This window comes from Myotis brandtii, unplaced genomic scaffold, assembly GCF_000412655.1.
Source record: "Myotis brandtii unplaced genomic scaffold, ASM41265v1 scaffold217, whole genome shotgun sequence".
Lineage (NCBI taxonomy): Eukaryota > Metazoa > Chordata > Mammalia > Chiroptera > Vespertilionidae > Myotis > Myotis brandtii.
This window is the reverse complement of record NW_005358137.1, coordinates 1,915,291-1,938,157: the sequence shown is the minus strand read 5'-3', so window position 1 is coordinate 1,938,157 and position 22,867 is coordinate 1,915,291. Positions and strand designations below refer to the sequence as shown.

The 22,867-nt window shown below is 44.2% G+C and overlaps 1 protein-coding gene across 4 annotated transcripts in view; it reads right to left on the bottom strand.

Annotated features, from left to right (window-relative positions):
• The window catches only part of RALGAPA2 (Ral GTPase activating protein, alpha subunit 2 (catalytic)), a 274,630-nt gene that overhangs the window by 64,537 nt on the left and 187,226 nt on the right, over window positions 1-22,867 (bottom strand). For all 4 annotated transcript variants that reach the window (XM_005865977.2, XM_014539482.1, XM_014539483.1 and 1 more), the window contains one exon: window positions 21,061-21,188. In XM_005865977.2, the coding sequence (XP_005866039.1) occupies window positions 21,061-21,188 (128 nt within the window). The remainder of the gene's footprint in view (window positions 1-21,060; window positions 21,189-22,867) is intronic.

Below are 22,867 nucleotides of genomic sequence, written 5' to 3'. Positions count from 1 at the left end.
CACAAATTTTTGTGCACTGGGCCTCTAGTCTATAATAATAAAAGCATAATATGCTAATTAGACCGGACATCCTTCCAGACGACTTTCTGGATGAAGCCGGGGCTGTGAGGGAAGCCTGGGTCCCGGGTGCCTGCTGGCGGCCGGAGGGAAGCCGATGCCGGCAGCCATGGGAAGGAAGACCTACTCTTCCACGAATTTCCTGCATCAGGCCTCTAGTGATGAGATAACTGCCTGGTACTTGAGTGGCAACCTTGTCCCCTCTGATTTCTCCTAAAGCTAAGTTCAACTCAGGGCGTCTCCAAAGGTGACACCTGAACTCTCTGAAACATAGAAGGCACGCAGTCGCCTGTGGAGTGCAGATGAGTGCACAGAGTTTAAAAGGCCATAAAGATGAAAATAAAGATTACACACCAGAACTTGAATTTAAGAAGATGGTGATAAATACCTAAGCAACTTTGCGTAAAACAGTGTGGCATTCATTGGCCAATTCGAGCTTGGATTAACTTGGAAACTGCTTGTTGAGGAAGTCTTAGTTCCCCTCTCTGACTGGCAGCTGCTGGGCTCACACATGAGACCCTCCGCCCTCTCTGCACTGGCTGTCCGCTCCGCACAGTGAGCCTGCACAGGGGTCAAGCCAGGCTCCAATGTGTTGTTTCCCATGTATTTGCTTTCTTTACATCCAGGCCTTAATTTACTGCTGTATCCAGAATTTCAGACAGACTTAGGATAACTAGATATGGAAATGAGGCTGGAAGGCCAGGCAAAGACCTGGGAGAGGCTTTTTCTGACTCCAACCCTGTTGACGGGGGAGGTGCGGACGGCCCAGAGCTGCTTCGCGGGCAGAGGCTCCTGGGCACTGGTGGTCCTGGGAGAGCCAGGTCTTCATCCCTGAGTATCACTTGCCACAGCCACTCAAACATGGAAGTGACATACAGTGTTCATTATCTTCTAACGATCTCTTGTGGGAAAGTAGTTGCTAGAATAAGAATGGTCTTTAGTCACTGGGATTTCAAAGTTTTAAAAAATGCTTAAAAAATACCTAGAATATAAGTAATTGCCACACAAGGCTGAGGACTAGACAAAACTGCCCAGGATGCTGTCATGATCAGGAGCAGCACAGAGAGAGCTGGTTGAGGCTGGGAAGGAGGGAAATGTGTGTCTGAAATTCACACTCACAGAAAAGACACACACACACACACACACACACACACACACACGCCTCAAGCAGTTCATCTCCTTGAATCAAGTTTCATAGGCATGGTGATCCATGAAAGAGATGATAAGAAGCCGCCATTATACACGGAATGTGCCCCGAGGAAGGGTGCTATGAATCTGAGTCACAGAGCTGCGCCTCCACGGTCCCCTGTAATGTCACCTAAGCGCCCGGCCTCACGTGACTTGCTGCAGGCTGCGGCAGATTAGAGCTATCGATTGCTCCCCGCAGAAGGGTCTCGCTGTGTGAAAGGAAGGTAAGCGGTGGAGAAAGACAGCTCAGGTATTGATCTACTGCAGCGGGAAGCTGTGCTTCCAAATGAGGGTCAGCACTCCTTCACACCACCTGCGAGAGTTACTGTGATATGCATCCCTGCACAGAGAGATGGAGAGGCGGGAGGGGTGGAAGTGTGGGTGTCACCTCCTCTCATGTTAGCTGGCCACATACCCCTCAGAGGAGCCAAGGGTGCCGTGTGAAATCTTGAGCTTTCCCCCGCCCCCACAAAACACAGAAAACAAAAGACCTGGCAACAGAAGCCTGGGAAGGACATTCACGATTCCTCCAAGGCAGGCAGACCACTGCCACAGAGAACTGCCGGAGGCCACGACAAGAAAACCGTCAAAGCAGTGTGCACACATCTTCCAGAATGTCCCTCTAATGTCCGAAGAGTTTGTCAAAGTCAGAGGACAGCTCTTATTATAAAGACAACCTCGCACCCCCTTAAAGCAGAATATTCTAAAATAGGCTCAAACTGACATTCTCCTTAAGAAATCTCAATGATATAAACGACTTTTAAAAGATTTTTGTGAAGACAAACTTCCACAGGCACAAAGACATAAACCCATACAAAATGTCAAGTAAAATGATGAGGCACATCAAAATTCGTGATTCTGGAAGGCAATAGAACATCTAATAAAGGATTAATAAAAGCAAATTAAAACAGAAAAAAAGGAGCCCCCAAAATCAAGCCATGAAAATGCACCCTTTAAATGTATGTCTCCGTGGACATTAAAATAGAGTGAATTCTATTTTATTGCTTTTATGATTAAACTAAAGGCCCATCCATTCCTGCACCGGTGGGGTCCCTCAGCCTGGCCTGTGCCCTCTTGCAATCTGGGACGCCTTGGGGGATGTAGCAGTGTGGGAAGCAGCAGGCGGCTGGGGAGGAGCCTGAGCGGAGGCTGGGTGCTGCTCCCGCTCACCCCTGCCCTGCTGCGCCTGCCACTGCTGCGCCTGCCACTGCTGCCGAGGAGGCGGGAGAGAGGCTCCCGCTGCCGCAGCTGTGCTCACCAGCCGTGAGCCTGGCTTTTGACTGAGCGGTGCTCCCATTGTGGGAGCACACTGACCACCAGGGGACAGCTCCTGCATTGAGCATCTGCTCCCTGGTGGTCAGTGTGCATCATAGGGACCAGTTGTTTGGTCACTTAGGCTTTTATATATATACTAGAGGCCCAGTGCATGAAATTTGTGTGTGTGGGGGGGGGGGGTCTCCCTCAGCCCGGCCTGAACCCTCTCCAATCTGGGGCCCCTCGGGGGATTCCAACTGCCGGTTTATGCCCAATCCCACAGTCGGACATCCCTCTCACAATTCGGGACCACTGGTTCCTAACTGCTCGCATGCCTGATTGCCCCTAACTGCCTCTGCCTGCCTGCCTGCCTGATTGACCCCTAACTGCTCCCCTGCCAGCCTGATTGCCCCCAACTGCCCTCCCCTGCTGGCCTGATCACCCCCAACTGCCCTTCCCTGCTGGCCTGATCTTGACCCTAACTGCTTGCTCCCCCGTGCTGGCCTGATCTTGACCCTAACTGCTTGCTCCCCCGTGCTGGCCTGATCTAACCCCTAACTGCTTGCTCCCCATCGCTGGCCTGATCTAACCCCTAACTGGTTGCTCCCCATCGCTGGCCTGATCTAACCCCTAACTGGTTGCTCCCCTGCCGGCCTGATGGCCCCTAACCATCTCTGCCTTGGCCACCGCCACAGTGGCTTTGTCCGGAAGGAAGTCAGATGTCTGGAAGATGTCTGGTTGTCCAGGTCTAATTAGCATATTACCCTTTTATTAGTATAGAGATAGATTCCTAGGATTAAGAGGTCATTATTTAAAATAAGTTATCTCTTTTTGGTATTCATTATAAGTCACTGCCTGCATTGATATATACATCTTGTGGTATAATTAAATAAATAGTATTAGAGTATCCTTTCCCCTAATTAGAAATTCCTTAAAATATTTACATTTCAGATTTTAATTCAACAAATACTGAGTGCTTACAGCTAGCATGTCAAACTCACAGCCCGTGGGCCGCATGCAGCCTACAATGAATATTTTTGTGGCCCAACCAATATAATGGTATGTAAGAAACCTTTTAATAAAAATTTCGTAACTTAATTTTTACAATATCCTGTTATATGTAATTATTAATAACAAACTACAACATTCACTAATGACTGACTATTATAATCATGTTGCATTCATTTCCCTTACGCACCTTATGCGCAGGTGCACCATTTCTTTCCACTGATACTAGCAGAAAATATTTTAGCAGCTGATTGCCACGTCACTAGTCTTGTACTGACTTGTCTAGTGTGCTTAACAGGAAATATTTTGCTTTCGGAGAACATGAAAAATAGGTTTATTTGCATTATGCTTATTAATTTGTGCAGTTATTCAATGTCTGGTAAGTTAAGGTTCAAGAAAAAATAATTTTTATTAAAATGTTTTATTATTTTATGTTAACGGTTACTCATTTATTTCAGCCATTTGTATTCAGCTCGTCTCTATCAAAATAAATGTTTCTATGAAAATTGAAGCTTTTGTTTTTTTGCAGCCCACATAAACTTAAACCTTATTTATTTGGCCCGTGTTTGCCTTTGAGTTTGACATGCTTGGCTTACAGTGTTGGACATGGGAGACTGAAAGAAGAATAAGATGTGGTTTAGCCTTCCAGGAGCTTGCTATCCCCTGGAGAGTGCAGGTGCCTGAGAGTGCACCTGGCCCAGCATGGTCAGCACCACTCCATCAGTGAGAGGCAGGCCTGCCTGCTGGCCTTGCCCTCACACGGGCAGCCTCCTCCCCTCAGCAGCCTGACTCCTTTCAATCTGGGCTGCCTGGGAACCTGCTTTGGCCAACAGTTCTGGACCTTCTGGGGAAAACATGGCACCTCCCACCTGGGTCTCGTGGAGTCCTGAGCCTTCCTGTATGCAGTCCAGCTGCTGTGAGGTTACTCTGCTATGAGATGTCTGCAGCCCACAGCTGTCCCCGCTATGCCAGCCCAGGTGCCAGACATATGAAAACCTTGGGTGAGAACCACCTGGCTGAGCCCAGTCAACCCACAGAACCATGTGAGAGTCTCCCTCCACCATCTCCTTGAAAAACCTCTGCAAAAGTCTTTAGACTTTAACCTAAGGGTTTCCAAAGCGAGATGTGGAAGACAATTCTAGGGTTTCTATTAATATTTATTTATTCACCTTTATCTCAAGTTAAGAATGAAATGAAGCTTACTGAAATTTAACACATGGCCTGAGGCTTGTCCATCTGTCAGAGTGCCCCAGGCCGGGCTCAGTCCTGAGGGTGAGACAGGGCACAGGGGCTGCCAGTAACTCCCTCATTCACTTTCACCACATGGCGATGTACTAATGCGATGGGATCCTTCAGACTGAATTCTATTCCCTTATAAATAGTGTCATCTTTCCTACATTGTACTGAGGCAGGTCAGGACCATGAAATCTTTCCTACCTCAGGAAGGTTTGCCCTCCATCTCAGTAGGAAAGTTCTTATACTAGTAAAAGCTCTTGAACAGAAAGATGAATTACTTACCTTTCCTTTTTATAGAAAGACACATGCTCTCAATTTGGTGACCTTCCCTTGTGATGACAGGGCTAAATGTATCCATTTAATTAGCAGGTCTTTACTGAACAAATGTTTATTCTGTGGCAGGTGTTGAGGCTACATCCAGGGCTGGTACTACCTGGAAAACACCAGCATGGGGGGTAGAGGGGGCCTCCTGCCCTGGTGGTTTGACTATGGCCATTGGAGGCATCAGTGAATAAAACACAAAAATCCTTGCCCTCGTGCAGGGGGGAAACAACATGAGTAAAACGAGTAATTAACTTAGAAAGCAGTATGGCTGTGGAGAAAAGAAATAGTATACCAGTAGGTGTGTCACTCTCGAGAGGAGAGGTGGTGGGAAGTGTGGGTGCAGGTGTGGGGGAACTTTCCCAGGGATGCTGGGGAGAACCCAGGGAGGAGGGGAGGGAGTGAGCCAGTGGATATCCTGGGAGCAATGTTTTAGGCAGAGGGCAAGGAGCACTCGGGCTTTCCTGGCAGGACTCTGGCCTTGACTCTGAGTGAGGTGGAGCCCTGGGGAGTGTGAGCAGAGCAGTGACTTGTTCAGGCCCCATTTACGTAGGGTGGCTCTGGCTGCGGCGCCGAATTAGACTGGGAGCAGAGGTGGGGGCAGAGCAGGAGACCAGCAGTGCATCCTTAGCCATACACACTATGTGTAGTAGATCGTACTGCTCCCCCAAAGTAAAAGGGACATATTGACACTGAGTGAGGGAGTAACTGCTATTTGAAAGAAACAAGCCATTGACAGAAGACCTGGATAGAAAGGTTAAAATTCTGCCTTCACATGGGAATTTATTGTCAAAGATGGGTATATGTCTTCACAAAGCTCTCAGGTCTGTACCATCAAAAAACTTGTAAACAGAATTTTATAAGCTGTTTCTAACCTTCCAAATAAAGACTGCCAATCTATTTGTTTAAAAATGTAATAATGCAACAACTAATATCACATCAGGGAAGATGGAAACTTCTAGCCAAATGTCAACAAGAACCTTCATAGAAATTGTGGCTAAGAATGTGCATCAGTGTCATAATTTAGAGGCAAAGACAGAGACCTTCTGCCTAGTGGGTCTGTGTATCTTTGCCAGGCCACGTTTCCAGCTATGTCACCAAGTATCAAAATAAGCTGAGTTCAGCCCTAGCCGGTTTGCCTCAGTGGATAAAGTGTCAGCCTGCAGACTGAAGGGTCCCAGGCTGATTCCGGACAAGGGCACATGCCCGGGTTGTGGGCTTGATCCCCAGTAGGGGGTGTGCAGGAGGCAGCCGATCAATGATTTTCTCTCATCATTGATGTTTCTGTATCTCTCTCTCTTCTCCCTTCCCTCTGAAGTCAATAAAAATATTTTTTTTAAAAATATATTTCACTGATTTTCTACAGAGAGGAAGGGAGAGAGATAGAGAGTCAGAAACATCGATGAGAGAGAAACATCGACCAGCTGCCTCCTGCACATCCCCCACTGGGGATGTGCCCGCAACCAAGGTACATGCCCTTGACCGGAATCGAACCCGGGACCCTTCAGTCCGCAGGCCGACGCTCCATCCACTGAGCCCAACCGGTTTCGGCAATAAAAATATTTTTAAAAAAATAAGCTGAGTTCAGAGGGACTCCTTAGAATCACTGCTTCACAGAATGATTAAACCAAGATTATAAAAGTAATGCAGCCCACGTGACCCCACTGCACTCGCTCAAACACAGTATCTCAGTAAAAGCAAAACAATTTACTAGTAAATATAAAATACTTCCAATCATTGTTTAATCTTTATCGCATCCTTTTAAATTCTCACTGTTGAGTACATTTTATGTCATAATATTAACATAGTAGAACCTGTATATACTTTAAAATAAATCATTATACATGTTTGAATGGCATGCTTGCAAGTTCTCTTTTTGTCTTCTGATGGGGTATGAAATATAAAAAAGACCGGAGACGGAAGTAGGGAGTGGTTCGAGGTGGGTGTCCTTCCCCTCTCCCCCCGTAAGCGAGGCCTAATCCCGCCTCCCCCCCGCCCCCACTGAAATGCCGATGGAGGCTGCTCACTGAAACAAATGTCTCAGCACCATGGAACAGGCCACGGGCATTTATGTAATCAATTGTAATTAGTCTATGAATATCTTTTTGTAAAACAAAATGAACAAAATTGTGAAATGCCCAGCCTTTTGAGCTGTGGATGTAATGATATACACATAAAGAGATACTAATCAGAGATACACAAAAATATGAGAGCACTTTGAAGATGCAACCAGAAATAATCTTTTCCCTTAGAGTTCCCATGGCCATCTGGTTCTCTCTTTTGTATCTTACGTTTTAATGATTCAACAAATGCCCATTGGGCAGGCCACCGATAGAGCAGGGGTTGCGTTCTACCCTACGTCACAGTATAATCCCTATTGACTGGGCGGCCTCCTGGGGACAGGGCCACTCATCTCTGCATCTTACTGTGCTTCCACCGGCCACGCCAGTGTTGGCTGAAGGAGGAACACGGAAGCATGGCTGCTCCAAGCGAGTTGCCAGGGCACGTGAGGCAGAGTCTGGATCCTGCTTGCCCTGCGCTGGGGGCCTGGTGCAGGCACTTCCGGTTATGGAGAATGAGGGGGGCACCAGACCCTCTTCTCCATGACATGCACCCGTCGGTCTGTTCCTGGATCATCCATTCATTCCTCACTCTATTCTTATGGAGAGCACCCTCCTGCCAGTCTCATTCTGGGCTCTAGGCGCTGGGGATAGAGCAGTGAACACAGCCATGTTCCCACCTTCATGCTGAGGAGAACATGGTGCGACTACCTGAGGGAGTGCGGGCCTGCTGTTGCAGAAACCTTCCGAGGGGCAGCCTCTGAGCAGAAACCTAAGGGAAGGGGAGGGGCCAGCTCTGCAGCCTGTGGGAGATGAGAGCATTCCTGACACATGTAGTTTCTGGGGCTGGAATATGTTTGTGGGTCCTTATAAGGAGGCTGGATTTTTCTGTGGGTGAGAATGGGAAGCGACGGGAGGGTTTTGAGCTGTGACATGCTCTGATTTCTATTTTAGAAGAAAAACGGGCTGCTGGAGAGTTTTCCAGGGGCAGCAGGGAGAAGCAGGAAACCTGGGGAGACTGCCACGCTGGCCCAGGAGCCGAGAGCACAAGGTGTCATCGCAGGCTGGGGACCATGGGGTTCCGCGAAGCAGCTGGATTTCGGTTATGTGTTGTGGATTCATTCAGTGTATGTGTACTTCATTCCATAAATCCTTACCATAATTAGGCTGTGAGGGATTACTATCCTAATTTTACGGGGACACTGACAGAGGTAAAGATATTTGTTAAAAGCCACAGAACTAGTTATTATTTAAATGAAAACTGAAACCCAAGGTCTGCCATCACAAATCACCTGCTGATTTGAGCAGCACAATAAAAAGACACACCTTACAATTCATCTGGCACATGCAGGAAAACTGCTGCTGGGAAGGGAAGCAAATGCCCAAGAATGGAGCCTTCACCCTAAGGGCCCATCGCTACAGTCAGTGTTACCGCCTAATGGGAGAACTAGAAAAAGCTTTGGTATTGCTTTCATGTTCCTCAAAAAAAAAAAAAAAAAAAAGTAAAGAAAAAAGCTTACTATCCTACTGAGTTATCATCAGAAGAATTTTAGTTAAACAATGGTCTACCCCACAAAGTCACAAAGGAAATTGGGGAGCCCCCAGCACACATATCTCAACAGTCAAACAAGCAGCCCCCCAAACTCCAAAAGCACAGCTGATCTGCTACCTTATTTAATCTTCCTGGCCTAAGTGTGAAATTTGGGGCAAATGAATCCAGACAAAAGGAATGATTAAAGAGTATGGAGATTTATCTCAGAGGAAGCCAATAAATGAAAAGAAAAACACATCCCATCATAATCTGATAAGAGCTAAGATCAACACGTAGAGAATTTGAAATTCTTCAAAAATTGGAGCTTATGTGAAGTGTTTATGCACAAATACATATGAATTTGTTTGATAAAATTATAGAACATAAATACAGACATATCTGTTTTCTTCATCCAGACAATGTAAGTGCTGTTTTCTGACGTAGAGAAGTGAGGCGCATGATGTCGTTACAGGCAGAGAATGTTCATCCTGGTGGAGAGGCATATGTTCTATTTCCCCCAATTCATGAGTAGACAGTGTTGCTAAGCCATCCTACAGAGGTCTTCCTTTATTTAAAGGGGTCAAAAAATCCTATGAAAATACTCCTAAAACTTACAACTAATTTGCATTTCTTTCTCATATTCACATTAAAATTGGTTTCTTGGGAGTATAAATTCAATTTAACTAAGTTCAATACATTTAGTTTTAAATATATGAAGAAAACACTTAAGCTATTTATTTTCTCACAGCCCAGCTGAACTCTCAACAGGAAGATACAACATGACGACAATTTTCATCATCTTCTGGGAGAAAGTTACGGTTCTTGGATGCTAAAGGCAGAGTGTGAGTAGCAGCAGCTCTCCCCATCAACTCCTGTCTCCTTTAAATTCCACTGAGGATGGCAGTTTGGACGGAGACCCCCAAAATCTATTCTGTCCATCTGTTTTATTATTCTTAGAACAACTGTCAAAAGTTGCCCGGGGATCAAGTTGCAAACATACTAATTTGCCTTTGAAAAGTAGGCCCTGGGGGAATTCTGGAACTCTGCTTATAAATTCAGAATCCCATCAGCGAGCGAGCTCGCCTACCCTTTGTGGAGGTATGAGACTGCACTTCCAGGCACACATCTGCCTCCAAGCCGGGATGCTGGGTGCACTGATATGCTTATATCCACTTCATAGGCAAATAAGAGAGAACCAAAAGGGGTTGGCATCTTAAGGGCTGGCTTGTTCCCTGACGAGCAGACCTCGAGCTTTTAGGAGGCAGCCCCTTCGTTGATCATTGACGGATTAAGGACCAAAGCTTTGTACTGTTAAATGAGTAGACATAGCAGAGGGACACATTTTGTACTCTTTTACATCCTAAGACCATATTAGGAAGACTGAAATGAAGCATTAGAAGAAATAAGCTAGAGAAAGATAAATGGCATAAGCCACTAGATATCGTATTGTTTCCTTTTTGTGATGCTGATAAAAGTGACAAGAAGGTCATCTTGTCCAAGGAAGTGTCTGTTTAAAATATTGTGGTGTTTTGGAAACATGCCATTGTTGGAAACTAAAGCAGTGTGCATTTCTCAAGTTGGCTATGTTAAAGGCACGTGCAAAATACACAAAAACATTAAAATGTATCTTGACTCCCTAGTGCCGTGGTCGGCAAACTCGAAGTTTCAATCGCACTGCCCGTGCGCGCCCGCATGTGGTATTTTGTGGAAGAGCCACACTCAAGGGGCCAAAGAGCCGCATGTGGCTCGCGAGCCGCAGTTTGCCGACCACTGCCCTAGTGGTTTGCACACTGGACACCCAACCCCAGGGTGGGGGCAGTAACAGGGCGAGAGGGGAGCGGGGATGACAACAGGGGACTGGGCGGGCATCGGCACAGATCCTCAGAGCTTCCCTCCTTCCTCCCCCAACCCTGGCCCCGGTGGTCTTTATGAAGTCCCAGGGAATAAAGTCAAAGGCGTTCAAAGCACAGGACCTCAGAGACAGATTTGAAGCACAACTTTCAAAGTACCCACTTTAGAGTCTGGTTAAATTCCACAGAGTAAACCGAAAGGACACCCTTTCAAGGCTGACATGATGGCATTTGGGTTGTACTCACCCACATATTAACCAAAATCGTATTCTACTTTGATTAAAAAATTGACTTGAATGTGTTGCAAATTACTCCTGCTCCGAAGCCTGCTGGGAGCTTGCTGCACACGAAGGCAGACAGCACAGAAGGGCTCTCGCCATTCGGATTTGCCTGCTTTGTCCTTCTTCGGCTTTGCACAATCTCTTATCATAATAAGGCATGTATTATTCTTTTCGGAGATTTGAATAACAGAAAGTCTTACTTTCAAATATATTGCTGATAATCCCAGAGTCTACTAAATGTTCTGCGGATGCTGTTTATGGCATTATGTTCCTTTCAGAATAGGGCTGATAATTAGTAAACTGAAATTTGATTAATGTTGGATTAGGATGTTCTGATGTCTCGCTGCAATGTGTTATTTCAGTCTGTGGGCACTGGAAGATCTTTTCCTTAGGAAACTTGTTCCTTCCCCTTTCCAGAATGTGAAGAGAAATTAAAAACCCTGATTCAAAAAAAAACCAGAATTCAGTTTTTTAAGTTTGTAACATAGGATTCAGCGTTTCCTCACTCTTTCTGGTTTGTTTTCTTTCTTTGAAGCCGGAACCAATGACTTAACTATCTAAGAGAGAACAAAATAAACTGGAAATAAAAGGCTTCCTCCAAAAATGCCCTTCCTGGTTATGGCAGGATAACCTGCATGGAAAATGCTCAGACAGTCTCAGCTCTCAGTAGGCCCAGGCACAGAATTTTGAGAATATGAATATCTTCTCCAAAAACAAAGGTTCTGTCTGATGTAAATATCATAGCCTGTGAAAATGACCATAGATGATATTTGAAGGAAAGATTTAAAACGAATGCAACTTTTTGCTTTTTAAAGTTAAGGGCGAGGATCCTTTCTTTCACTTTCGTTAGGATTCTAAAGAGGCCTGTACTGGCCGGAATTTCTTCCCTGCTCCATGGCCAGGAGATTCCACATTTCCTCCTTGCCTGCGTTTTTAAATTCATGATCTTGTTTTCTTACTGCTGAAGACGGGAGAATCCGGAATAATGGCTCCCCTTGAAGCTGTGCCATTTCCAAAGTAACCATCTGAATGCTAAAGAAATATTGTCATTTATGGAATGACCTTTTGCTCTTTGAATATTCAAACATGAATAAATGTTAAATGCCTAGAAATCCTAGCAGCATCAAGAAAAAAGGTAAGTAGGGTCAGCAAATTCCCTCTTGCATGCTTTTGACATGATGACCACTTCCACTTTTCTACCAGCAATATGTATTTGGGAACAACAGCGGAATTTGTGTCATCATGACCAAATGATTACGGTGCAAACCCGAGATTCTTCTGGGGCCCAGCAGGCTTCCCGTCCCTATGGAAACGAAGCCTCAGATATTGTCCTCCACTCAGCTGGAGGACGGAGCCAGGGAGGCTTTTGTGCTTGGTGAGATTTCTTCCCCAACCTTCCCCAATCAGACCTTAGTGCTTCCTCCCAACTCAGTTCTAATTGAGATGCAAATTAATCTCTCTGGCTGATTACACTTCCCTTAAAGCTACTGACAAATGCAGCTGTAACCAGAGTTTGCGGACTTTCCAACAAGTGACTTCAGCTGTCAGTATTTGCATGCCCAGCCAAGGCCCAGCCTGCTCCAGGTCTCCGACATGTGGAGAGCTTCCCTTAGGCATTGCAGGCGTTTTATTTACGTGTATAAAATTTACATACAATTAAGAATTTTGAAAAACCCCTACCACTACGTTCCTAGGATTTAGAACATTATTTAAGGCCTTTCCAGATCCTACTTTCTTACCCTGAACTCCTCGCCTTCCTGGGGGCCATGGCTCTAATAGCAACATTAGGTTTCCTTCCCACTTTCTACTGGTCTGTAAGTTTTCTGACTTTAACACTGTTTGGATTCAATCTCTCTTTCAAAAATTAAGTAAATTTATTGCTCCAAGGAAATGGGATTATTGAAGAGCCTTCACTTACTTGTCATGGTTCTCAATCATATTCCATTAATTCCAAAATCAAATATAAAGTCACCATTCTAATCATCAGGATTTTCACATAAAGATCCTTCAATGACTTTTTGGGGTGGTGATAGGATTGTTATTTAGCATGCAATAGAAAAGTAATATGCATAAAATACTATATCATTCAATATAAAGAAAATATACACAAAATCAGTAATTTTCAGTAAGAATTCTATTTTTTCTCCTGAATACCACTATCTAATATGTATTTCTGCCAGTGCAGTTCACCCAAGAATATTGAGTACCCACATGTGCAAAGCGCTATTCTAAGTGTTAAAGAGCCAGCAGTAAACTAACCTTCAAAAATGGAACTAAAAGGATTTAGAAAATATATTTATATATACATACATACATATTCTATTTGTAGAGCTATATTTATTGGGTGATTAAGACTTTCAATTCTGAAAAATGCAATTTTATAAAATATGTTTTGCTTTTATCTTCTAATTGTTTTTCAAAAACAATTTTTTAACCAAATTATCTCTCCCTCCCTTTCTCTGTCCTTACACACACACACACACACACACACACACACACACACACACACTCATAATGTAATAGCAGGTCTATGTGAGAGGGATATCAACAGAACGGAACCAATGTCTTGGTTGGGCAACTCACAGTCTACTGGAGAAGAGGACAGAGGAAGGCCGGTCTGGCAAGGAGAATTTAGAAGGCTGCAGGAGGGTGAGGGGTCTGTGTCACAGGCGAGACCAAAGGGGAGCCTGTGGTTGGGGGCAGCAGAGTGGCCAAGAGGGAAATCACGAGGTGGTCACCATACCACAGGCCCACAGTGGGGAGGAGCACACCCCTGAAAAGGACTGGTGATGATAGGGATGACCACCTACTGCAGATGGGAGAGTCGGAGACAGGAGGAAAGCTGGGATGGTTACTGATACTCCCTCAAGCATGATGTCGGCCTGCTTTCAGCACAGATTGCTAGACTTCAATAACTTTTGCAGGGGCCAGGCTGGTGAGGTGATGATAACCGTGGTGATACTCACTGGGCTCCCACCTGGCCAGGCACTGTTTTACCAGCTTGGCCTACTAGCCCTCACCAACCTTCAGAGGGAGGCCAACTGCGGGGTTGGGGGCATGATGGTGGCACCTGATGCCAACTTCAACACTGGGAGACGTGGAGGGGTGGGCTCTGGGCTGTGGGGAGCAGGAGAGCACACAGCCTGTAAGGAGGCCAATTGCTGTCAGCAGTAAAGAAGGCCCCGGCCGGTCAAGGTTTTGATTCTTTGAAAAGTCAGAATGCATATTTTTAAAATACAAAATCTCCCAATTTTTAGGTGACTGATAAACTCAATTTTTTGAGTAAGGTTGGAGGCTAACCACAGTTCAAACAAAGCCCATCTGGGGGCTGAATTCGGCCTGCAGGTTTTGTAGGCTCTGGGTTTTGAATGTTTGCTTTGACATTGAGCTAACAGCTGCTTCCTGGTTTCCTCTGGTCATTGGTCATATTCTAGAGCCTCGCCTCCTCTTTAAAAGCCCCCTGGGCTCCTGAAACAACTCCTCCCCCAGACCTGAGGTGCAATGGTCACAATTTCTGTGGGCTTGCTCCAGGTCGGCCGAGGTCTCTTTTACAGTGTGGCCCCAAAGTGGCCACACCACATCTTCACAATGTGACCTGAAGCCTTTGCTGCTGTGACCCAGACCTCATAGTCCTCGTGCTGTGGTCCAGGCAATGCAGGACACTCGGCTACCACATCACCCTCTTCTCTCATCTTAACTCCGTGCTCAGCCAAACTCCTCCAACCTTTTCCACCGTGGCTGCTAAATACACATCACCCTCATCCTGTACTAACAGCTGGTTACCCAAACCCAGGTCATGGATGGCAGCCTACCTCCTAATCTCACTTTGGGGGTTTGGGTGTGGCAGGCTCATCTGCTGTGACAGTTCTGATTTTTGCTATTGCCTGAATAAAATTAGTTAAGGCATTCTAGATCTTCGTGAAAGTTGCTGATAATAAATTTGTTGGATGGAAGAGGGGTTGAGCTGAGCTATGGTACATACACTACTAGAGACACAAGGGACCCAGTCAATGAGTGATCCATGAATTAACGCATTTTAGGTTTGGCCACTGTGAAGTCACCAGCTCCCATGGGCCCACATTTCTCTCTCCTATCTGCCAGATGATTATGACACTTTATCTTGTGTTTTACTGAAATTAAAATTTATATTTTTAAGTTTTCTCTAATCTCTGAGAATGAGTGTGTTTGGGATATTTTATTTGTGAACTAATTCTTTTCTGAAGGATCACATGCCATTTAACAACCTAGTCTAACAATTTTACAAGGAATCCATGCAACATCCCCAAATTCACCCTTTAATCCTTTGAAACGAGGAAATTTTCCTGTTTTCAATACTAGGTGCAGCCTTTTAAGACATGATTTCTAAAAAAAAAGTTCTTGTGATTCTGAGACTATTATAAAACAGTTCTAAAACCAGACATATGTGGCCTTGAAGGCTGGGTCTTACTTGCAGGGGCAATTCTTTTTTTATTCTTAACCCTTTTCGGTCCAACCTCGAGGCTGACTCGACAGACCAGGCGCTAGGAGCAGGTCCAATGTCGAGCAATAAGAACATTAAAAAGTTCAACATTCAATCCCGTCAATTAATTTGGACCAGACTGGTTGGGTTCCAAAAATAACATTGGACCGCAAAGGATTAATGTGTTTTCAGTGATTGGAGTTTTTCTTCCTACACTAAGACACTTGCTGCCCCTTCTCATGTGAAGAAGACAGAGGACAACTTGGATTGGGCTAAGAATGACGACCTCCGTCAGCACAGGGCGGAGCTCCTTTCTTAACCCTGGTTTGAATACGAAGGCATCAGTCCACTCTATGCAACCACACTGGCTGCTCTTACATGCCTCCCTTCTTCTTTCTCAGAGAAATAGTCTTAATTTTATAATTAAAAAATCCCTCATTTCTTATTCCCTTTACAACCTCAACCCATGCATGGGGATATGCCATTTTTACCTCTGAACTCCACTTTTTGAAATGTGCTTCCCCATGACTGGGCACAGGTCTACTTGAGTTTTTCTCCCGTTCTTACACAATCTCAAGCGCAAACTCATTATTTTCTGCAACATCCACAGTCACAAATCCAGTCTTTTAAATCGCTAAGGAATGTATCCAAAATAGTGGTTCCCCTCATTTGCTTCCTGTGTCTTCTGAGCAATGAGACTGCTTGCGAGTCAAGAATTTCTCAAATGCTGATGCCCTAGCAGAACATACCTTGGATCTAACATGGAGCAGTGTAAATCTCTATTACGCTATACTTTGTCTTTGGGCCTCTGTACTAGTAGAAATGTGGGTTAGAGAAGCTTGTGCAGGCCTCCTGTGTGGAGTATCACTCCACTCTGGCTGCCGGTCTTCAGCCCAGCCCTCTCCTGTGCATTTTCCATTCTTAGGCACTACAATCCTTTCTTTCTTTTTGGTGTTGCTGTTATCTGAACTATGTTTGCCTCTTTCCTTGAAGTAATTCAGTTCTAAGTCCTATTACACCCAATGCTCTAGGTAAAGACTTGAGGCTGCTAGAAGCGGCCATGTGCTCCCCCCCCCCCCCCCCCCCCGAAGCCTATGTCTTGCTTGACCACTCTGCTGAAGGTAGAGCTACATTTTCTCCTTGCTTTTCTGAGAAGCTATTTTCTCCTTTTCCTCCCCCTTCTCTCTCTTACCTCCTCCTCCCAAACCTACTCTTCCAGTGTGATGCTACACAAAGTCCTTGATCCTCTTCTCATCACCCTCTGCACCCCAGCAAATCTAGCTGGTCCACACTGAGTTAGTCTACCTGCTTTATGTAGGCATCCAATCCATCTCCCTGCCACTGCCCGAGATAGGCCCTCACTTACTCTTTGAACTCCTTCCACTGCCCCTGCAATGCCTTCGTCCCGTCCATCGTGAGTGTGTGTGTGTGTGTGTGTGTGTGTGTGTGTTTTCCACACTCTGCTGTATGAAGCATCTATGCCTAGTGGCTAGGACAATGCCTGGCACATGGAAGGGACATAGGAAATGTTGGCAAAGGCATAACTGGTTCTGCATGGCAAAATACAACACAGAGTACCACTTGCCTCATTTTCATATACCTCTCTTAAGTATATGGAGATAAATGGAGGAAATTAAAGGTTTTCTCAGAAAAAAGAACAAAGATCCCACTGGAGATAAAAGAAACAGGAGAGAAGGGCCATTTTTGAAGGTGTATACAGTGAAACAAAACTTACCAATATTAGGAAGTCATGAGTGTAAGAGAAAAGTTCTGGTATTATCAAATATATCTATTAATTGCAAAGGAAACTAAATGTGAATGTGAAAGAATGAGGTACAAAATTACTTTTTCTTAGGCAGCCCAGTTCTCTCAGTCAAATGCTGACATTCCAGAGAGGAGAGATGGCAAGTGCCATTGAGACTATTGTTCTGTTGAAGTGGACGTTTATTTTAAAAAGCCACCATCTGTCTGATTCAGGGTGAACTCCTCCGAATGGGCACAATGCATATTGTGTGCAATCTTTTTCCTGAAATAAGTTATCTGAGGAGGAGAATGAAAGCTCTGGCTCAAATGCTTTTGGAAACTTTTATCAACTGACCATGGCTTGGTTTTGGAATCTTTAGTTGGCTTGGGAACTGTAAACATGACATGTGGCAAGCTTCCCATTTACAACACTCTGAGGCACAGGCACGGGCCCTCTGATTGCCCACAAGGGATAGAAAAGCAGATGGCAGGTGAGTTGGCCCTCATCACTCAGAAGAGCAGTGGCCACAGGACGAAGGCTCCACCGGACAGATTGGATTTAGCCCGCCAAGGAAGTTACCAGAAAACCCAGAGGGAACAAAGGGACTAGGCTGAACTGTGACTAAGGCTACTTTCCAACTGTGTTAATATTTTTAGATCATGTAAGTCAATGGTATTTCGCAGTTTCCTATGAGCCTTCACCACACTGTTCTAATTTTTTTTATCATTTAGCCAAGGGTACATCAAATAAGAACTCCTTTGATATAGGTTCTAAGCTGGATTTACTGCTCAAAAAGATCCTAAGATTTACAAAAAACAAAGGCATATCCATCCCAACAATGCTCCCAGTCCTCTGCTTAATAAGAAATGCTGTATTTTCTTGAATATTACTAAACAAAATTGATATGGAACTGCCCACATTTCTACTTCTAGTTAAATGTAAGACTGAATGTCAACCGACACTATTCAAGGCAGTTAAGCATCATCATTAGCTGGAAACAAACAGCTACTGCAAACTAACACCACTGCCTCTTCATTAACAGGTTCAATGTTTAGCTCTCCATGGTCAGTACAAAGGATTTACAGAACATCTGAACTACACAGCATGCCCTTTGCTCATAAAACAGTCATCTGGATACCTAGAAAGCGAATGACATTTTGATGAAATGAGCAGTTTGGCAATGTTCTACTTAACAACTGCAATCTAAATATCAGAAACAAAACGAGGACACAGCAGTGTCCATATAAATGTCCCGTGTTGACAAAGAAATGTCCCTTTCTTTGCCGATACCATACTATACCTAATTCTAATGAAACTGTAATAGTAATTCTTTCTCAGATTTTTGCTCTCTTAAATGAACTGTGTCTTCTAGGGCCATGCACACAAGCTGCTTCATTCCTTAAAGGGTCTTAGTTCATAAATCAATACAGTTTTGCCAAGGGATATACTGTCAGCTTTAGGAAGGAGAATCAAATCTAATAAACTCCAGATCCAGAGTTCTCCAACTCACACTGGGTGGTGGTGGGTAAGGGGCTGTTCAGAATGGGCTCCAGACAGGGCTTCATGGGCCTGTGACTGAGCAGCTGCTTATGACAAGCCCTGCTTGGTTTAATGTTCTGCTGCTGCCACCTGGAAATTCTTAACAATTTCTCCTTTGGTTTTGTGTTCTGCACTTTAAGTCTGATGAGACAATGGAGCATACACATGGGCAGAGGAGACACACATAGTATGTGGTCTGCGGCTCCTTGGCCCTCGCCCTATGAGCACAGAATACCAGTTATGCCTGGAGTTTGGAGTGACCTTGGAATGACCCAAAGAAAGCACCTGGGAAGTGTGGTACTGTCTATGGCTGAGTAAGCAGGAGACCTGCCTACCCAGAGAGGCCACACTCTCCATTGGAACCAGATCTTGCTTTGAATGCAGAAAAAAAATAAGGGTGTCTTACTTCACATGAATATCCAAGGAACCCTATGTAGCCTTAGTGTGTTACTTCCATGTACAGATGTTCCTCGATTTACAATGGAATTTAAACCCATCGTAAGTTGAAAATGCATTTAATACACCTAGCCCATTGAACAACATCGTTGGGCAAATCATCGGACACAATAAATACAGTGGAGAGCATTGGTTGTTTACCCTCATGATCATGTATCTGGCCCCTACACTTCCTCTCTACCTGAGGCCCTTGGCTCAGGCAGCCTGGATGCTGTACTCAGAACAGAACTTGCAAGGCAGGCCATGAGATTAAAGGGTTATGGAAGCTCGGCTTCCTCAGGTACCACCCAGAAAACCATCTCTGCTGAAAACATGCTCTTACATGTGTCACAAGCACCCTGATGGACTTGACCATGCAGAAAATCCTAAAAAAAAACCCCACAAATTTACCACTTGAAAACACTCTGACCTTGTACTTGCTAAGTGTCCTCTGCCAAAATGCTTCCCTGCTGCCTGGACACAGCTTCTCTCTCATCCCTCTAACCTCAGTGTACATGCTCTCTCGGATGAGGACTTTCCCCCACATTCACCTTCCTCCCATTTAGCTGTTTTACAGAACTTCATGAGCTTCTTTGTCTTTCCTGTGAAGCACAGGGCAAGAACCTCATCTGCAATGTTCAACAAAATAACCAAGCATGTATTTTATAATGAGAAGTTAGATAGGTGGAGAAGGTGACGTGACAAAAGTCAAAATGGACTTATATACAAAACGGAATTTTTGTTTGCAAATAATTTTCTTGCCTTGATTCAACATATTTGATGGATGAGTGTCCCACGCATCCTAGTTGACATGCAAACTGACAAACCAATTGCAGAACACGGCTTTCTCATTTCTGCCAAAACCTCTTTTCAACGGCACGTGAAATAAAAACTCCATGCTGTAGGCTGAATCTATACCAGCCACGAGATTAAGTCTAGAGTGCTGTTGAAATCACTGCGAAGAATGCCATCTCCCAAACACGCACCGCCAGCCTGAACAAAGCATCAGGGAGCATGCTGAAGGGAATAATGCTACCCTGGCCCCTGGGGAGGGACCAGATGGGACCTAATAGCTCTTTTCTACTTCTAATTTCTATGATAATTCCAAGTTGCCACATGGCATATGTATTTTTTTTTTATCTAAAAACAGAATATCAGTCAATAAAGTGACCAGGGTTTTAAAGTAAGGTATTTTTCATAAATTGTATCTATTCACACATGGTATTTCTCACTCACCCCTCACCTCCAACCTCCAGTGACATATCACTTATGGTTAGGTTGGGAGAAGTAGAGAGAACCAGGTCAAATGCAGTATGTTTATAATCATTATCAATACCAGTTAGAAACAAAGGTTTATTAGGAGATTAGATGCCTTTTACAACAATTTTATGAAGTCACCTTAATTTCTTTTTCTTATAATCAGAGATGATGCCTGGATTTTAAAGTGGTAGCATGCCAATTAACGTTTGATAAAAATTACAAAAGTGAAATTTCTTCTGTTTTTAGAGAAGATCAAGAATTAGAGAAGTGACAGTAATGATTTGGGAAAATCACAAAAGAATTTCTAGCTATTCCTACTGATGAGTTCAAATGCAACTTGGTTAAGGACACCTTTTCCTGTCCTCCCAACCGGAATGCGACTTCTCTTGCCTCTGACCTCCTCCTCGACTGCTGTTTGTACTCTCTGGTGGCACTTGCCACACTCTTTGATTTATTAGAGTCATTTCATTTGCTGTTGGTTTCTGGTAGGCCTTCTGAGTGACCTCACAACAGACCGCAACAAATGGGGGTGGATGCAGGAGGAGACTGAACTTGAGGAAATACCCGAGAACATACATATGAACATCTCTTTAGTCACAGCTTCTTAGTGCAAACTGATGTGACTAAATTATGAAAAAAAAACACCTCTAAGTTTAATGCAACATGGAATTGTTATAGTTAATAAAAATTAACAAATGATATTATGTTATTTCAACAAAAATTGAAAACCGTTTTCCCTCTTCAGCCCGGTTGTTAATACTTACCTCTGATGAAAAACTGCCAGGATTCTGGGTTCTGGGGTAGTTAATAAGTTGCATATTTAAAGCAAAAAGATACAAGCTCTGGTAGAGTGGGATGAGGCACTTCACGGCCCTGCTGGCGTTGATGCACGTGGCACATATGAGGCTTGGCAGTAGCTTCCCACTCACTATGGCTCCATCAAACAGAGGCCCAAAAAATGGAACCTGTGGATTCAAAACAGAAAAACACTTAATTTTCACAAAACCAGTTAAAGTCAAACCAAAGATATGAGAACCACCAATGGGTGTCTCAGACCTGCCATGACCATGAAGGCTGTCCGCCCACAGAATAAATGCTGACCTGAACGGGACACAGGTTGAGGGCTTTCGAATCAAGCGAAAAAGGATTGCTCCACAATGCTCCTCTACTATGGCCTCTTTATCTTTAGCAAAGCTTCTAATGTCAAATTGTTACCAGGTTATTCTTTTGTTTCCTGCTGTCATTTACAGAAAGGCATTATTCCTTTTAAGTGCCTACATCCTGTGGGTTGTGCACAATAAGCAGCCCTGTCTCACTGCATACCTCTAGCTTTGCATCCTTCTGAAGCCAATGTTGGAACTGGAAAAATTTCTGCATGGATCTTGATTTATATTAACTATTAATAGAGATGATGATTATTCCCGTTAGCATCTACTTATAGTCCTCGTACTGCTTGAACCTTCTTTCTCTCTGCTTCCAATATTTGCATTATTCTCATTTCCCTCTTTTTCTTTTTTAACAGAGGCTCAGCTTTCCTTCACTGGACCCACTTCTATATATAGGCAACCCATGAAGTTTTGGTGTCTGCCTTTTTTGGATTTTTTTTCCCTTCTCTCTCTCTCACTTCTTTTTTTCCATCAGAATTTCATAAACTGGACTCCATTCACTAATCTAGAGATTGTCAGCTTCATGAGGTCAAGGATTGGGTCTGTCTTGTAACTCCTGTATTTATTCACCCCCACATTTGCTCATTCATTTACTCAAAACCTTTTATTATGTGACAGACACTATTCTACTCACTAGGAACACAGCAGTGAATAAAAAAAAAAAATCCAGATTTCACTGGACTTAGAATTTATTGGAGGTTTCAGAGAATATACAGCACAAATACATAAAATATATGAAGTAAAGGTGCTAAGGTGAAAAATAAAGCAGGGAAGAGCAATAGGCCTCTTTTTGAGGCGGGAAGTTCTCCACATGGCCAGGGAGAGCTTTAAGCATAAGATGATATTTCAGTAAAGACCTGACAGAAGTGAGGAAATGATCTCCAAGCTATGATGTCATCTGATAGAAAAGCATTCCTGGCAGAGGAACAGCAAATACAATGGCCCTGTGGTGGGAGTGGAATTAGTATGGCTAAGCAATAGGGGAGAAGCCACAGGGCTGCAACTGCGTGAGCAAGAAAAAGAACAGAAGGAGATAAAGTTGGACAGGTAGTAATAGGGGCCTTGTAGGAAGTTTTAAGGATTCTAGATTTCTGCTCTGAGTAAGAAGAAAGCTGTGGGAGTTATGATCTAACCTACATTTTAAAGGTACTGTCTGGCTGTTATTTTGGGAAAGTTATGGACATCAGTTAGGAAGTTACTGAATAATTCATGCAAGAGATGATGATGGCTTGGAACAGAATGGTAGCAGGAGAAATGGGAAGAGGTGGTTGGTTTCTGGATATAGTTTGAAGGTAGAGCTGACAGGATTCTCTGAGGATTATTAATGAAGTGGAAGAGAAAAGAAAAATAAAAGGAGTCAAGGATGATGCCATGGTTGTGTAGTCTGGCACTTGGAAGGCAGGAGCCACCTTTTCCTGAAATGGAGAAGACTGAGTGTGTGTGTGTGTGTGTGTGTGTTTGTGTGTGTGTGGTGGCGG